The 18947-nt window shown below is 42.8% G+C and overlaps 1 protein-coding gene across 1 annotated transcript; it reads right to left on the reverse strand.

Moving 5' to 3' along the window:
- Positions 1-17648: 17648 nt before the first annotated feature.
- On the reverse strand, positions 17649-18694 carry LOC111527315 (olfactory receptor 2Y1). Its single transcript, XM_023193547.1, has one exon. It carries the CDS (start codon positions 18657-18659, stop codon positions 17724-17726), a length of 936 nt encoding a protein of 311 aa, XP_023049315.1. The 5' UTR covers positions 18660-18694; the 3' UTR covers positions 17649-17723.
- Positions 18695-18947: the final 253 nt, after the last annotated feature.

Here is an 18947-nt window from a genome sequence, read left to right on the forward strand (position 1 = left end):
TTTTCACCAAATTGCTGTTTTTATTTTTATTTTATTTTTGAGATGGAGTCTTACTCTGTCACCCAGGCTGGAGTGCAATGGTGCGATCTTGGCTTACTGCAAGCTCTGCCTCCCAGGTTCACGCCATTCTCCTGCCTCAGCCTCCCAGGTAGCTGGGATTACAGGCGCCTGCCACCACGCCCAGTTAATTTTTTTTGTATTTTTAGTAGAGACGGGGTTTCACCGTGTTAGCCAGGATGGTCTCGATCTCCTGACCTTGTGATCTGCCCACCTTGGCCTCCCAAAGTGCTGGAATTACAGGCGTGAGCCTCTGCACCAAGCTGATTCCACATGAATTCTATAATAGAGTTTTTAAATTTCTGAAAAGAAAGTCATTGGGATTTTAATATGGATTGCATTGAACCTATAATAACTTTGGGTGGTATTGACATCTTAATGTTAAGTCTTGCAATTCATGAATATTGGGATCCTTTTATTTATTTATGTCTTTTGAAATTTCTTTTGGTATCGTTTTGTAGTTTTCAGTGTATGAGTCATTGCTTCCTTGGTTAAGTTTATTTCAATTTATTTTATTCTTTTGGATTGTTTGCTTAATTTCATTTTTAAATTGTTCATTGTTTGTGTATAGAAACTCAACTAGTATTTGTTTGTTGATTTTGTATCCTGCAACTTTGCTGATTTATTAATGCTGACAGTTGTTTTTGTAGACTACTTGGAGTTTTCTACATATCAGATTATATCTTTTGAAAACAGGCATATTTTGTTTTTTCCTTTGCAATTTGGATATCTTTATTTATTATGCCTGATTCCTCTGGCTAGAATTTCCTGTATTGCATAGAAGTGACAAAACTGGGCATCCTTCTCTTGTTCCTGACTCAGAGGAAAAGCCTACGGTTTTTCACTGTTGTTTCATGAGGTTTGCTGTGGATTTTTAAAGAAAATATGACCTTTACTGTGTTGAAGTAGTTTTTTTCTTGTTTAAGCATTTTTGGTGTTTTTCAATCATAAAAGGGTGCTGAATTTTGTGTAATGAGTTGAGATTCTGTGTGTGTGTGTGTGTATATATATATATATATTTTATGTGATGTGTGCATTAGGGTCTTTGAATGTATACTGTTTATGTACATTATATAGTATACTCTGTAGAATTAAACAGAGAAATGATGGTTTGCAGAATACATTAGATTAGGAAACAAATCAAAATCATGACTTCTGTGACTGATTCCCATTGTTTGACTGTATCCTGTGAAGAACGTTAGGCAGAAGTACAGGTGATCTGTTATCCCTTCATAAGGGTTTCTGCAGAAATTTCCTACCTCCTCCCTTTGTGTCTCCCACAGTATGGGATGGAGCAAGGATGGAAACTGGGCATTCCAAACCCTCAAAGAGTGTGCTCTCTCTCCAGGAGCTACCATATCTCTGATGATGATGGGGTTTTGTGAAAAATCTTAGCAAAATAATATCGTAGGCCATCTAATTGTTATACTTTGATAGTCTGTCTTTCAAAGGGATCAGGCTATCCCAGTCAGAAACTAAACCCAGAGTAGAAACAAATTTAAAGTCAGAATATATTTCAGAGGTCAGTTACTTTGTGGATGTGAGGCTGAGACCTGTGAAGTAGATGACCTTTCCTAGATCACACAGTAAATCAGTGAAAAAACCAAGAGACAGAATTGAAATCTCTGACTTGCAGTCCATTCCACAAGGTTGCCTCTTTCTACAGCATATTTATTTATGTTTACAAAATTTTAAAAGAATGCACAAACTTTTTTTTTTTTTTTTTTGAGACGGAGTCTCGCTCTGTCATCCAGGCTGGAGTGCAGTGGCCGGATCTCAGCTCACTGCAAGCTCCGCCTCCCGGGTTCACGCCATTCTCCTGCCTCAGCCTCCGGAGTAGCTGGGACCACAGGCGCCTGCCACCTCGCCCGGCTAGTTTTTTGTATTTTTTAGTAGAGACGGGGTTTCACCGGGTTAGCCAGGATGGTCTTGATCTCCTGACCTCATGATCCACTCGTCTCGGCCTCCCAAAGTGCTGGGATTACAGGCTTGATCCACCGCGCCCGGCCACAAACTTTTATACATGTAAGTAACTCTGTTGGATAGTGTGATACAGTATACCATGGTTAAAAATGGGGTTCTGTGGCTTAGGGCAACTTAAAATCTTTACCCTTCCTTCATTTGTCTATAAAATGAGTACTGTAAGTTTTCTTTCTTTCTTTCTTCTTTTTTTATTATACTTTAAGTTCTAGGGTACATGTGCACAACGTGCAGGTTTGTTACATATGTATACATGTGCCATGTTGGTGTGCTGCACCCATTAACTCGTCATTTACATTAGGTATATCTCCTAATGCTATCCCTCTCCCCTCCCTGCTCCCCACAATAGGACCCAGTGTGTGATGTTCCCCTTCCTGTGTCCAAGTGATCTCATTGTTCAGTTCCCACCTATGAGTGAGAACATGTGGTATTTGGTTTTCTGTTCTTGTGATAGTTTGCTGAGAATGATGGTTTCCAGCTGGATCCATGTCCCTACAAAGGACACGAACTCATCCTTTTTTATGGCTGCATAGTATTCCATGGTGTATATGTGCCACATTTTCTTAATCCAGTCTGTCACTGATGGATATTTGGGTTGATTCCAAGTCTTTGCTACTGTGAATAGTGCTGCAATAAACATACATGTGCATGTGTCTTTATAGCAGCATGACTTATAATCCTTTGTATATATACCCAGTAATGGGATTGCTGGTCAAATGGTATTTCTAGTTCTAGATCCTTGAGGAATTGCCACACTGTTTTCCACAATGGTTGAACTAGTTTACAGTCCCACTAACAGTGTAAAAGTGTTCCTATTTCTCCACATCCTCTCCAGCACCTGTTGTTTCCTGATTTTTTAATGATTGCCATTCTAACTGGTGTGAGATGGTATCTCATTGTGATTTTGATTTGCATTTCTCTGATGGCGAGTGATGATGAGCATTTTTTCATGTGTCTGTTGGCTGTATGAATGTCTTCTTTTGAGAAGTGTCTGTTCATATCCTTTGCCCACTTTTTGATGGGGTTGTTTGTTTTTTTCTTGTAAATTTGATTGAGTTCTTTATAGGTTCTGGATATTAGCCCTTTGTCAGATGAATAGATTGCAAAAATTTTCTCCCATTCTGTAGGTTGCCTGTTCACTCTAATGGTAGTTTCTTTTGCTGCTCCAGCTTTGTTCTTTTGGCTTAGGATTGTCTTGGCAATGCGGGGTCTTTTTTGGTTCCATATGAACTTTAAAGTAGTTTTTTCCAAATCTGTGAAGAAAGTCATTGGTAGCTTAATGGGGATGGCATTGAGTCTATAAATTACCTTGCACAGTATGGCCATTTTCACAATATTGATTCTTCCTATCCATGAGCATGGTATGTTCTTCCATTTGTTTGTGTCCTGTTTGATTTCACTGAGCAGTGGTTTGTAGTTCTCCTTGAAGATGTCCTTTACATCCCTTGTAAGTTGGATTCCTAGGTATTTTATTCTCTTTGAAGCTATTGTGAATGGGAGTTCATTCATGATTTGGCTCTCTGTTTGTCTATTATTGGTGTATAAGAATGCTTGTGATTTTTGCACATTGATTTTGTATCCTGAGACTTTGCTGAAGTTGTTTACCAGCTTAAGGAGATTTTGGGCTGAAACAATGGGATTTTCTAAATACACAATCATGTCATCTGCAAACAGGGACAATTTGACTTCTTCTTTTCCTAACTGAATACCCTTTATGTCCTTCTCTTGCCTGATTGCCCTAGCCAGAACTTCCAACACTATGTTGAATAGGAGTGGTGAGAGAGGGCATCCCTGTCTTGTGCCAGTTTTCAAAGGGAATGCTTCCAGTTTTTGCCCATTCAGTATGATATTGGCTGTGGGTTTGTCATAAATACCTCTTATTATTTCAAGATACATTCCATCAATACCAAATTTATTGAGAGTTTTTAGCATGAAGGACTGTTGAATTTTGTCAAAAGCCTTTTCTGCATCTATTGAGATAATCATGTGGTTTCTGTCTTTGGTTCTGTTTATATGATGGATTACGTTTATTGATTTGCATATGTTGAACCAGCCTTGCATCCCAGGGATGAAGCCCACTTGATCATGGTGGATAAATTTTTTGATGTGCTGCTATATTCAGTTTGCCAGTATTTTATTGAGGATTTTTGCATCAATGTTCGTTAGGGATATTGGTCTAAAGTTCTCTTTTTTTGTTGTATCTCTGTGAGGCTTTGATATCAGGATGATGTTGGCCTCATAAAATGAGTTAGGGAGGATTCCCTCTTTTTCTATTGATTGGAATAGTTTCAGAAAGAATGGTACCAACTCCTCCTTGTACCTCTGGTTAGAATTTGGCTGTGAATCCGTCTGGTCCTGGACTTTTTTTGGTTGGTAGATTATTAATTATTGTCTCAATTTCAGAGCCTACTATTGGTCTATTCAGGGATTCAACTTCTTGGTTTAGTCCTGGGAGAGTGTAAATGTCCAGGAAATTATCCATTTCTTCTAGGTTTTCTAGTTTATTTGCGTAGAGGTGTTTATAGTATTCTCTGATGGTAGTTTGTATTTCTGTGGGGTCAGTGGTGATATCCCCTTTATCATTTTTTATTGCATCTATTTGATTCTTCTCTCTTTTCTTCTTTATTAGTCTTGCTTGCGGTCTATCAATTTTCTTGATCTTTTCAAAAAACCAGCCCCTGGATTCATTGATTTTTTGGAGGGTTTTTTGTGTCTCTATCTCCTTCAGTTCTGCTCTGATCTTAGTTATTTCTTGCCTTCTGCTAGCTTTTGAATGTGTTTGCTCTTGCTTCTCTAGTTCTTTTAATTGTGATGTTAGGGTGTCAATTTTAGATCTTTCCTGCTTTCTCTTATGGGCATTTAGTGCTATAAATTTCCCTCTACCTTAATTTTCCTTACCTACTTCAGCCTCAGCAATGGCAGGCACACCTCCCCCATCCTCACTGCCACCTTGCAGTTAGATCTCAGACTGCTGTGCTAGCAATGAGGGAGGCTCCGTGGGTGTGGGACCCTCTGGGCCAGGTGTGGGATATAATCTCCTAGTGTGCCATTTGCTAAGACCCTTGGTAAAGCACAGTGTTAGGGTGGGAGTTACCCGATTTTCCAGGTGTTGTGTGTCTCAATTTCCTTTGGCTGGGAAAAGGAATTCCCTTCCCCCTTGTGCTTCCCAGGTGAGACAATGCTTTGCCCTGCTTCAGCTCTCACTGGTCGGGCTGCACCCGTGGACCAGCGCCAACTGTTCGACATGCCCAGTGAGATGAACCTGGTACCTCAGTTGAAAATGCAGAAATCACCCGTCTTCTGTGTTGCTCACGCTGGGAGCTGGAAGCTGGAGCTGTTCCTGTTCGGCCATCTTGGGGGTGCCCCCAGATATTTTTGTTTTTAGGCAGGGAATTTCTGCCAGTGGAAAGTGAGCAGGGTGAGAAGATATGATCCATGGGTCCATGTGAAACTTAAACAGATCAGGTCCATCTAAAAGTTAAATGGACCTTCCATTTAACTTTTAGATTAAAAGGTCCATTTAACTTTTAGATCTAAAGGTTAAATGACTTTTAGATGTAATGCCTCATGGATCATATCTTCTCACCCTGCTCACTTTTATCTGGACCCATGCCCTGGCGGATGCATCAGCCTCGTGTCCCACAACTGCTCACCTATTTTGAATGCTGTTCCCTGAAAGCGTGGGTCCTGTTACACTTCCCTGCCTTCTGATCCTTCTGTCTAATGCTCCTCTCCGTCACTCCAAGGTGAGCTGCTCCTTATGAGTTGAGACCTGACTAAGATGCCACATCATCCGGGAGGGTCCCCCAGTCTCCCAGCAAGTGCGGGAAGCTCTGTCCTCCAGGTGTCAGGACTTCCTGCATCCCTGGGTGACAGGAGCCCTCTTTACATCCTATCATCAGCATCCTGCTTGTTCCCCACATTCACTCCTTTCTACAATAGTTGGTTTTTATGCCACAATTTTGTGCCTGAAAGTATTTCACATGAAGCCTTTGGCTTTTAGGATCCTCGTGGAAACTCCTGGAAGATAAAGCCTTGCCCAGCAAACTTCTTCCATAGCTGCAGCCTTTGTCACCTCCCCCAGCAACCTGAACCCCCCAACAGAGTCCCCTCAGCCCCTACAGGTCACCCCCTGAAGTCGATGAATGCCTGTCACCTGGCTGTCCACTGGGCGTGGGCTCTGTGAAGGCCGACCCCAGCCGTCATTGGCCTTGTGGGGGCATTTGGCAAATGTACCTTACGCACAGGTAAGAGGTCATCACTAGTGAGCCCTGGGTGAGCCAGAATGCCCCAAGCGTTCTGGGTGGTTGCATGTTCTCATTAACTCAGAGCTCATTAGAAAGCCCTAGAGTAAAAGAACTTTATATTTCAAAAAATACCAAAAAGTCTGGATTACTGTGTCTGTCCCCGTGGGTCAGGACAAAGGATGAGGGTCTCCGCTGGGAGCTGAGATCTTTATCACATCCTGCTGGGGAGTCTGGGATTAGGACCAGAGGCCTCCTGGAAAGTGGAGAGGGGGCCCCAAATGTAGCTAAATTCACTTTTGCCCACCCCTGCCCCGCCCTAAAGGGTGCCCCCACTTCCAACCCTACTTTCTATCTCTTTTGTCTAAAAGGCAAGACATCCCAAAAACACTTCTTTGAGAACTCCATTGCATTTGATTCTGGGTCATTGAGTTTTCACATATTCACCAGTTCTGTAATGAGTTTCATTGTGCCCCTCATCCTGCCAGCTGTGCCAGGTGCTGCCTTTGCAGAAGTGATCGGCCTCACCCCTGCCCTTAGTGAGCTGGCAGAAGTGACCGGCCTTGCCCCTGCCCTTAGGAAGCTGGCAGAAGTGACCGGCCTTGCCCCTGCCCTTGGCGAGCTGGCAGAAGTGACCGGCCTTGCCCCTGCCCTTAGCGAGCTGGCAGAAGTGACTGGCCTTGCCCCTGCCCTTGGCGAGCTGGCAGAAGTGACTGGCCTTGCCCCTGCCCTTGGCAAACTGGCAGAAGTGACCAGCCTTGCCCCTGCCCTTAGCGAGCTGGCCTTCCTCCAGAAGCGGTGGCTGATGAGCAAGCGTTCGACATGCCCTAGTGGCTGCTGCAGTGGAGTACAGTAAAGCAGGAGAAGAGGTCACAAGTGCAGAGACCCGGGACCTGCTAGAACATGGCAAAAAAGCAGTCCAGGAGACACAGCTGAGGCCTGGGCCCCAAGGTGGGAACGTGCTTGGCAAGTTGAAGAGCAGCAGAGATCAGTGTGATGGAAATGGGAGAGGAGACAGAAAAATGCAGGTATCGCCTTGCTATGTTCGGGGCGCTGCGGGGAGAGTGAAGAGACGGAGCCGCCTGCCCTCAGGGAGCTCCCAGGGTCATGGGGAGAATGACAACAAACACGCAAAGGAGAGAGACAACCAGGCTTCACTGAACCCAGACAGGGCCCAGCAGGGCATAAACACGGGGTTGTAAAGCCCAGGGCACAGCTTCAGACAGGTAGAGACTGTCTCTGAGGCGGCCTCTGAGCAGAGGGCAAAGGAGGAGGAGGGATGAATGCTTCTGTGCACAGCCGCGCCTCCATCCTCACCACAGCCCCTGAAGCAGGAGTTGCCACGACTGCCACCCTCCAGAGCAGGGCGAGGATTTCCCGGGACACACAGGACAGCAGCGCACTGAGCAGGAGTCAGCTCAGGGCTGCACTCCAAACCTGAGCTTCCCCAGCTGTCCCTCCTGGCTTTTTCTGAATATGAGTGAAGTGCCCCCTGAGTCCACCAATCATGGCGACAGGAGCCCTGGACAGCCTGGGGAGGGGCTGTGGTTCTGCCTTACCTTCAGAGTGAGGCCACCAAGATTCAGTGCTAGCCCAGTGCTCAGCACCTACAAGGCCCTGGAAAGTCGCCTGACATCTGCAAGGACTTGGTCTCCTCACTGTAGATGGGACACAGTGCAGCCATGAGAGGTCTGGCTCTAAGGGCTCCACACATAGCAGTTCCCGCCATCCCTTCATCCTCCTGCAGAAGCTGGCAAAGGGGTGGACACACCTCACACCCAGCCTGGGTGGGGCAGAGTCAGTCACTGCCATGGTCAAGGCGGATGCCAGGACCCCTCAAGCGTGAGCACATCCAGGGCTGCATTAAGACTTCCCTGGGCCCTGGCCACATTTGCCACATGAGCCCCTTCCTGCAGAAAGATATATACATACAAACATACACACAGGTACACAAAGATACATAAACACACACAAACATATACACACACACATATTTACACAACATATATACAGAAACAGACATGCACACACATACAAAAACACACAAACACACACGTATACAAAGACAAACACATATACACACACACATACACACACAAATACACACACACATACAGCTGCAGAAAATATAGAGATCAATAATTATTTTCCATTTTAAAACATATTAGGTCAACCTTTTATCAAGATACAAGATGGAAGTGTGTTTTCAATTAGTAAAACAATTGATATGACACTTTCTTTACTTTGACCTTGGAGACTCTGATGACTATGTGTCTTGGGATGGCAGCATGGGCGGCTGCATGTGTGCTGGCTGTGGCGGGGTTCTGGCAGAAGTGGGGCTGTCGCATTTCTGTGTGTGCTCGCGCCAGCAGCGCGAACTGAAATATTCATATATGAAGAGTATTAAAGTCAGAGTGAAGGGGCAGATCACCTACAAGGGGAACCCCATCAAGGTAACGGCAGACCTTTCAACAGAAACGCTACGTGCCGAAAGATATCGGGAGGGTTCCGTATTTAGCATTCTTAGAAAAAAATTCCAACCGAGCACTTCACATCCAGCCAAACTAAACTTCATAAGTGAAGGAGATGTAAGAGCCTTTTCAGACAAATGCTAAGGGAATGCATTACCACCAGACCTGCCTTACAAGAGGTCCTCAAGAGGGTGATAAATATGGAAAGGAAAGACTGTTACCAGCCACCACAAAGCACACTCAGGTACACAGACCATTGATACTAAAAAGCAACCACACAACCAAGTTTGCGCAATAATCAACTAACAACATGATAACTGGCTCAGATCTGCACATATCAATATTAACCTTGAATGTAAACAGGGTAAATTCTCCAAGTAAAAGGCACAGAGTGGCAAGACCCAACTGTATGGTATAAAAACCCTGAAAGATAACCTTGGAGATACCATTGTGGACATAGGCCCTGACAAAGATTTAATGATGGAGATGCAAAAGCAATTGCAACAAAAACAAAAATTGACAAATGAGTCTAATTAAACTAAGAGCTAGTGCATAGCAAAATAAACTGCCAACAGAGTAAACAGACAACCTACAGAACGGGAGAAAATTTTTACAAACTATGCATCTGGCAAAGGTCTACTATCCAGAACCTATAGGAAATTTAAACAAATGAACAAGAAAAAAAAAGTATGCAAAGGCTATAGACAGATACTTTTCAAAAGAATTAATATATGTGGCCAAGAAGCATATGAGAAAATGCTCAACATAGCTAATCATTAGAGAAATGCAAAGCAAAACTACAGTAAGATACCATTTCACACCAGTCAGAATGGCTGTTATTATAAAGTCAGAAAATAACAGATGCTGGCGAGGTTGCAGAGAAAAGGGAAAGTTTATATACTGCTGGTGGAAATGTAAAATCAGTTCAGCCACTGTCGAAAGCGGTGTGGCAATTTTTCAAAGTACTCAAAATAGAATTACCATTTGACCCAGCAATCCCATTATTGGGTGTATACCCAAAGGAACAGAAATCATTCTACCATAAAGACTCCTGCATGCATATGTTCATCATAGCACTATTCACAATAACGAAGACATGGAATCAACCTATATACACATCAACGGTAGACTGGATAAAGAAAATGTGGTACATACACACCATGGAATACTACACAACCCCCAAAAAGGAATGAGATCATGTCCTTTACAGCAACATAAATGGAGCTGAGGGCCATTATCCAAAGTAAACCTGCAGGAACAGAATAACAAATATCGCATGTTCTCACTTAGAAGTGGCAGCTAAACATTAAGAACACATGGACACAAAGAAGGGAACAACAGACACTTGGGCCTACTTGACTGCGGAGGGTGGGAGGAGGGAGAGCATTAAAAACTACCGATGGGATACTATGCTTATTACCCGGGTGATGAAATAATCTGCGTGCAACACCCCCGTGACACGCAATTTACCTATACAACAAACCTGCACATGTACCCCTGAACCTAAAATAAAAGTTTTTTTGAAAGAAGAAAAATCTGCAAAAGACTGAAATGGACACTTTCCCAAAGGGGTCTAAGGAGACACTTCAAAAGGTGTTGACCATCACTTTCCCTGCAGAAATGCACATCAAATACACCTTGGAATACAACCATGAAGCCATTAGAGAAGCCACAGTGACAATGGCTGACCATCCTAAGGGCTGTAGAAAATGTGAAGCAGTTGGAACACCTGTGAGTGCTGGTTGGAATCAAAATGTCACAACCCGCAGGGAGAACAGTTTGATTGTTTCATTATCAATGCAAACCACTGGCACTGGCTTTCCCGCCCTAAGATAGTTGGTCTGGAGAAGTGAGAACTCACGTTGACAAGAGCTAAGGGTGACAGTTTCTAGCACCTGTCTTCACCATCGCCAAAGTTACAAGGGACTTTAACAACATGCAGGGGTGAATAGAAAGACAAACTGTGACCCGTTCTTACAATTAGATGCAACTCAGCAATGGGATGGGATTTTCCTCTGTAAATTCACTTCCAAAAAGTGATTCAGTTGTCGGAACAATTGATGGTGTGTTTGGAAAATTAGTTGGTGTTCAAGTCATCTTGGGACTGTAACTCTTAGGAAATCTACATGGGCATCAAGAATATCTCATCAAAATGAACTTTCCAATTGAGATGTGTTGTGACTGTGAAAAACACTTTGGATTTTGAATACAGAATGAACAAAAGATTCTAACATCTTTATCATTGTGATGCAGATTGTATTTGTAATGATCACAGTTTGACTTCTTAGGTTAATAAAAATGTTAGAGAAATGAAAAAATATGTATTTCACAAAGTTCAATTATGACAGACATGAGAAATATTTTATGTATTTGCCAATAACCATGCCATGTCAGAATTAACATTCTTTACAACTATTTTAAATAATAATAAAGCATTTATGCCAATGTAATAACCCGTGAGGGTCATTTTTCTACATGCATTGCATGAAAACATTAGAACCTACAATGGTCTCATGACATCACTCTAGGGCAGTGGGAAACTGATCTGCAAGTGAATCAAAGAAGCCAGTAGAAAACTCCCCCAGCTCCAGGGCCTTACTGATGAAGTGGTCTGGGAGAACCAACTGCCCCCGAGAGGGCCATGGAGGCAGAGTCCAGACGGAGCAGGAAGTTTCTTGGAAGAAGCAGGAGAGCCTGAGGGCGGGGAGCCTTGCTGATGACTGACAGCTCAGCCCAGGGATCTCCAGCTTTCTCAGGTGTGACTGCATCCCTCCCTGCTTCATCGACTTTGCTTCCTTCCACGCCATTCTTCTCTTCTTGACCCCACCTTCAGCTTCTGCCTACTGGTACCTGTGAAACTCTTACAGTTGTTCTTTTTCTTATTTTCTTGTGTTGTTAGTTTTGTGCTGCTCATCTTATTCACGTTATTAGTGGAATATTACCCACCCCACCACTGTCCTCTTCTAAACCTCGTGCACCCCCAGACTCCTGTGTCTTTCATGTTGAATACTCTGACTTCATGGTAGGCTTGAATTCCTGCTCTTCCCTCTTCCTCCCTAATGGGTGTGTTCATCTCCTCTATCATCTTCTTTTCATTTTGCCACATTCCAGTATTTAAATCCATTTGCCGGAGAGAGGGGCGAAGATGGCTAAACAGAAATAGCCCCAGTCTGTAGCTCCCTGTGAGACCAATGCAGAAGGCGATTTCTGCATTTCCAACTGAGGTACCTAGTTCATCTCATTGGGACGAGTTAGTCAGTGGGTGCGAGATTGTATATTTAGAAAACCCATTGTCTCAGCCCCAAAACTCCTTAAGCTGATAAGAAACTTCAGCAAAGTCTCAGGATACAAAATCAATGTGGAAAAATCACAAGCATTCCTGTGCACCAACAATAGAGAAGCAGAGAGCCAAATCATGAGTGAACTCCCATTCGCAATTGCTAACAAGCAAATTAAATACCTAAGAATACAACTTACAAGGGATGTGAAGGACCTCTCCAAGGAGAACTACAAACCACTGCTCAAGAAAATAAGAGAGGACACGAACAAATGGAAAAACATTCCACGCTCATGGATAGGAATAATCAATATCGTGAACATGGCCATACAGGCCAAGGTAATTTATAGATGCAATGCTATCCCCATCAAGCTACCACTGACTTTCTTTGCAGAATTAGGAAAAACTATCTTAAATTTCATATGGAACCAAAAAAGAGCCCGCATAGCCAAGACAATCCTAAGCAAAAAGAACAAAGCTGGAGGCATCATGCTACCTTATTTCAAACTATACTACAAGGCTGTAGTAACCAAAACAGCGTGGTACTGGTACCAAAACAGATATATAGACCAATGGAACAGAACAGAGACCTCCAAAATAACACCACACATCTACAACCATCTGATCTTTGACAAACCTGACAAAAACAGGCAATGGGAAAGGATCCCCTATTTAATAAATGCTGCTGGGAAAACTGGCTAGCGATATGCAGAAAACAGAAACTGGGCCTTTTCCTTACACTTTATATAAAAATTAACTCAAGATGGATTAAAGACTTAAATGTAAAACCCAAAACCATAAAAACCCTAGAGGAAAACCTGGGTAAATGCCATTCAGGACATAGGCATAGGCCAAGACTTCATGTCTAAAACACCAAAAGCAATGGCAACAAAGCCAAAATTGACAAATGGGATCTAATTAAACTAAAGAACTCTGCACAGCAAAAGAAGCTATCATCAGAGTGAACAGGCAAGCTACAGAATGGGAGAAAATTTTTGCAATCTACCCATCTGACAAAGGGCTAATATCCAGAATCTATCAGGAACTTAAACAAATTTAAAAGAAAAAAACAATTCCATCAAAAAGTGGGCAAAGGGTATGAACAGACACTTCTCAAAAGAAGACACTTATATGGCTAACAAACATATGAAAAGAAGCTCATCATTGCTGGTTATTAGATAAATGCAAATCAAAACCACAATGAGATACCATCTCAAGCCAGTTAGAATGGCGATCATTAAAAAGTCAGGAAACAACAGATGCTGGCGGGGATGTGGAGAAATACAAACACTTTTACACTATTGGTGAGAGTGAAATTAGTTCAACCATTGTGGAAGACAGTGTGACCATTCCTCAAGGATCTGGAACCAGAAATACCATTTGATCCAGCAGTCCCATTACTGGGTATATACCCAATGGATTATAAATCATTCTACTATAAAGGCACATGCACACATATGTTTACTGCAGCACTATTCACAATAGCAAAGACTTGGAACCAACTCAAATGCCCATCAATGATAGACTGGATAAAGAAAATGTGGCACATATTCACCGTGGAATACTACGCAGCCATTAAAAATGATGAGTTCCTGTCCTTTGCAGGGACATGGATGAAGCTGGAAGCCATCGTTCTCAGCAAACTCACACAAGAACAGAAAAGCAAATACCACATGTTCTCACTCATAAGTGGGAATTGAACCATGAGAACACGTGGACACAGGAAGGGGAACATCACACCAGGACCTGTCGGGGGTGGGAGACAAAGGGAGGGAGAACATTAGGACAAATACCTAATGCAGGCAGGGCTTAAAAGCTAGAAGATGGGTTGACAGGTGCAGGACACCACCATGACATACGGGCACCTACGCAACCACCTGCCCATTCTGCACATGTATCCCAGAATTTAAAGGAAAACTAAAAGAGGGGTAGTTATCTAGGAGATGCCAAAGCTTTGCTTCAAAATCCACCTCTATCAATAACAACAATAAATGGATTAAACCTTTTAATCAAAAGGGAGAGGTTGTAAAGTTGGATTAAAATGTGCAGTTGTATGCAGTCTATAGGAGGCATACTTTAGATTCAAAGACACAGAGAGATTAAAAGTTTCCAGATGAAAAAAGACACATTATGCAAGAGCAGCTGTGAGAAAGCTGGAATGGCTATAATTATAGCCAACAAAATAGACTTTAAAACAAAAAAAAAGTTACTAGAGGTAAAAAGAGACATTTTATAATGATAAAAGGGCCAATTCATTAGACACACAACAATTATAAACATATGTCTCCTATTAACAAGATACATAAAGTAAAAACAGACAGACATATAGGGAAAGTAGACAATTCAACAATAATAGTAGATAATGTCAATACCTTATTTTCAATAATGAATACAACAACTAAACAGAAGATCAACAAGGAATAGAAGATTCGAACAACACTATGAACCAACTAGACCTAAATTAAGACATCTATCAAATATTCTACCTAATGACAACAGAAAATATGTTCATTCCAAATACACCTGCAACACTGTCCAAGATGAACCACGAAACAAACTTCAATAAGTGTAAAAGGATTGAAATAGTATAAAGTGTGTTTTCTGACCAAAAGGGAACGAAATTAGAAATTAATAACAGAAAGAAATTAGGAAAAGTCACCAATATGTAGAAATTAAACAATATACTCTTAAATGATCAGCGGGGCAAAGAAGAAATCACAAAGAAATTTTGAAAATAATTTGATATGAATGAAGATGCAGACACGACATGCCAAAATCTATGAGATGCAACTAAAACAGAGCTTGGAGAGAAATATGTAGCTGTTTGCTATTGACTTGGTTGTGTGAGTTTCTTAAAGATGGCTTTCCCTGATATTCACTGAAATGTCTCTAAGTTCTTATTCTTTCTTCTCTACGAAATCATCAATTTAATTTTTTTCTCTTGAGAACCAATCCTCACAATCTCTTTTCTCCGATATTTCCCTGTCTTTCCATAAATATGTCCCAGTTTTAGGCCTTACATGCATCATTATTTCTAGCTCAAAATTCTGTTTAGGTGGTTTAGCAGGTAAAGAACAAACGGCAGCAGGTTTAAATGGCAGCCAGCTGGGCTCTAACAGACAAAGGTGCCAAGGTGCTTATATTCTGTTCCATTCATGAAGTCACCTCTGACTTCCTCTCTCAAATGGGCAACTGAAGGACCCTGGAACCGCTCACTGGCTCCGGGAGGGCTATGAGGACACAAAAATCTCTAATGATCAATTAGCCACTGTTACGGATGAGAAGGTCCAAGGAGGCGCAAGGGATATAGGTTCCCGTGGAGATGGCATTTGCCTGGCACAAGACCTGACTTGTGAGAGCAATGGCTGTGTGTACCCAACTGTACCAGTGACCTCTTAAAATTGCTCAGCTCTGAGATATGTTCCCTCTAATGTAATTAGGAGGCTATATCTCTGCTTTCCAAATGAAAAAAGAACACATTAACCACAAAACAATTTTATTAAATTCCTGCTCGTTCAAATAGTTTCCTTTTCTTCATTAGGTAATGTATACACTTGGATTATTTAGACTTAGATAGACAAGGATGCAGGAGAAAAATCATTTGTTCCAGGCAATTTATAGGTTAGTTCCTTGAGCTAATAAACATTTTTTAATTGGTCTTGAAGTAGTGGCTACTTGGGTGGGATTTGGAATAAAACAGGCCAGGTTCAAATCCTGCCCCACCATTTAGTGCCGGGGTAATTAAGGCAAATCACCCAAAATGATTATCTAACTTTCAGTCTCTAGATCAGCAGAACTAATGGAAGGAGGGAAATAGTACCTACATTCCATATGGTAAGAATTTAGTGTGTCAGTGATGTATATTATATAGCATGGTATCTGAACTGTGCTTGAATATAGCTATAGTAAATGTTCAATAAATGGTAACTGTTTTTACAGGACACATTAGCTTTGTGCAAAGAAAAGAAATATGCCCTCTGACCAACGAATATGTAACTCAGAAGAGTCTAGAACCCTGGCCAGAATTAACCAAAGCAAAACTATGAAAGTACACTAAGCTGACACTTGATTCTCTCTCCAGCCACCCTTCTGTCCAAATTCAATCTTTCCCTATTAAAAATGTCCTTTCAGAAAAAGAGAATTAGGAGGGTGTTGTAGTAAGGGTTGGATTTAGGGTTTCAGAAACCCAGATCTCAGCTTCACCCCATATTTGCTATGTGAACTTGAGTGACTTCAACCCTCTGAACCTCAGTTTCTTGTGAAATAAATAGGGACTACAACAAAACTCACTCTCACAATACAGCTGTAAGGACTAATAACATTTTGTGCAAAAAGGGTTTTCAGATATAAACAAATATTAGTTATTGTTATCGGAATAAAAGATTATTCCCTCAACATGAAATTTAGCAAGACTGTGAAAGCTTATTAATAAGGATGCCACACTTTGATATGAAACCAAGTATGTGGGATGAAGTGGCAGTGGTGGAACTTCCAGTACCCGTTGTCTTCACACTTTAGCCACATGCTCCTTGAGCCTCCCACCACTCCCCTCTGCAGGAATCTGTTGCTTTCAGTGTTGTCACTCCTCCTTATCCTTTCTTCTTTTCTATATCTGTTCCTCTTGGCTCGTTATTCGTGTGTTCATTTCTTCTCTATTATCTTCTCTCTTGCATGGAAAATATCTTATCCATGGCACCAAGCGGCATGACAGAGACTCCTGGTGCAGCTAGTAAGAGTCAATGCTTCTTATACTCAATGCCACCCTGATGATTTTGTCTTTTTCTTCAAGGGTGTAAATGGCATCCAAACCTGAAACTCTACATGCTCCATGAAGCACCTCTGTTTATGATCTCCTTATGTGCTGCAAATATCGGACATGAATAACCTCTGTTAGAGACCTTAGAAATGGGCCCTGAGATGTGAGGGTGCACGGCAGGGTCGCAGTTGCTTAGAAGAGCAGGGGGAACTCACTCTGTCTGCCTTCGGGCGCAGTGCGTCTGCATGGCACCACGCTGGGAGTCATTGACCTTGGAAAGGCATCGTCATTCCCAGTTAAGTCTTCTATCACTCTCAGGCTTGCCTAGAACTCATCCCACTCTCCATAACTGGACACAATACAACCTCTTCTCAATCTCGTTCCTTTGGAAAGTTGTGATACAAACCAGCACTTACTGCTGGCTGCACAATGATCATAGACACTGAATAAGAAAGAGTCCTAAGAGATCCCTACGTTCAGTTTCTAAACAAGGAAGGGACTAAAACTCTGAGGACGGCTGGGCACAGTGGTTCATGCCTGTAATTCCAGCACTTTGAGAGGCCAAGGTGGGTGGATTGTCTGAGGTCAGGAGTTCGAGACCAGCCTGGCCAACATGGTGAAACTCCATGTCTACTAAAAATACAAAAATTAGCCAGGCATGGTGGTAGGCGCCTGTAATCCCAGCTACTCAGGAGATTGAGGCAGGAGAATCACTTGAACCCAGGAATCTGAGGTTGCAGTGAGCCGAGATCGCGCCACTGTACTCCAGCCCGGTCAACAAGAGTGAAACTCCGTCCCACTAAAAAAACAAAAATAAAAATCAATTCTGAGGATGACTGAGGGCTGTTTCCTACTGACCAACTGCCCTCCAAGGAACAGGGTAAGATCTATGACTGAAGAGCTGTTACAGAAAATTTTACTGCCCATTTTTTCATCTCCTACCCTGAGTCTCTGCCCCTCCATAGTACTTTCCACAGAGTACCCTTCACGTCCTTGTTTCTTAGTGTATAAATCAGAGGATTGAGAATAGGGGTAATGATAGTATAAAAAAGGGCAACAAATTTTCCCTCACTCTCAGAATAATTGTGGATGGATTGGAGATAGGTGTAAATGGCCGAGCCATAAAAAAGGAACACTACTAGGAGGTGGCACCCACAAGTCCCGAAAGCCTTTCTGCGCCCAGCCATTGACTTGACCCTCAGCACTGCACGAGCAATGTGCACATAGGAACCTAGAATTAGTGCTACAGGAACAACCACAATTATGACTCGGGCCACGAACGTCTTGGCCTCCGTTCCTTCTGTGTCCGCACAAGCCAGCTTCAGAAATACAGGCATCTCACAAAAGAAGTGATTCAGCTGATGGCCACAGAGAGGCAAGGCCATTGCGAGACCTGTCTGGATCAGAGAGTTCATGAAACCTGCCCCGCAGGAGGTGATGGCCAGGGTCTGGCAGAGACGGGGGTGCATGATGGCCATGTAGTGGAGTGGACGACAGACAGCAGCATAGCGGTCAAAAGCCATCACCACCAGGAGCACACACTCCGTGGAGCCCAGGGCGAGGTAGATGAAGAGCTGAGCCACACACCCTCCACCGGTGATGGTGCGGTCAACCCCGCAAAGGTTGACCAGGAGCTGGGGCACGGTGCTGGTGGTGAAGCAGAGGTCCAGGAGGGACAGGTGGGAGAGAAAGAAGTACGTGGGTATGTGCAGCCGAAGGTCTAGCCAGGAGAGAGCGATGATCATGGTGTTGCCAAAGAGAGTTAGGGAGTAGAAAATCAAAATAAAGACAAACAGGATGGGCTCCAGTTGCGGCCAATCTGAGAATCCCACCAAAATGAAGCTGTCTTCAAAACTGGTGTTGAAAGTTCCCATAGCCTTTCGCCCATCTAAACCGCAGAAGGATATGGAATACCTCGTATACTGAGCACAAATTACAACATTATTTCGCAGGATTCCCTGGATACTAAATCATGTATTTGATTATCTATTTTGCTGTGCAGTTTTTTGTGTCCGGTGTTCTTTCTCTTCTCTTCTTCAGGGTGGAAATCACTGGCTTGGGAATGATACGGCCTTTGTTTGAATCCTAGTCCTGCTGCCTGTTTGTTCCAGGACTTCAGCCAGGCCAGTCAGTCCTTTAGATCCAACCTTTCTTTGCCTGAA

Source organism: Piliocolobus tephrosceles, chromosome 4 (genome assembly GCF_002776525.5).
Source record: "Piliocolobus tephrosceles isolate RC106 chromosome 4, ASM277652v3, whole genome shotgun sequence".
Classification (NCBI taxonomy): domain Eukaryota; kingdom Metazoa; phylum Chordata; class Mammalia; order Primates; family Cercopithecidae; genus Piliocolobus; species Piliocolobus tephrosceles.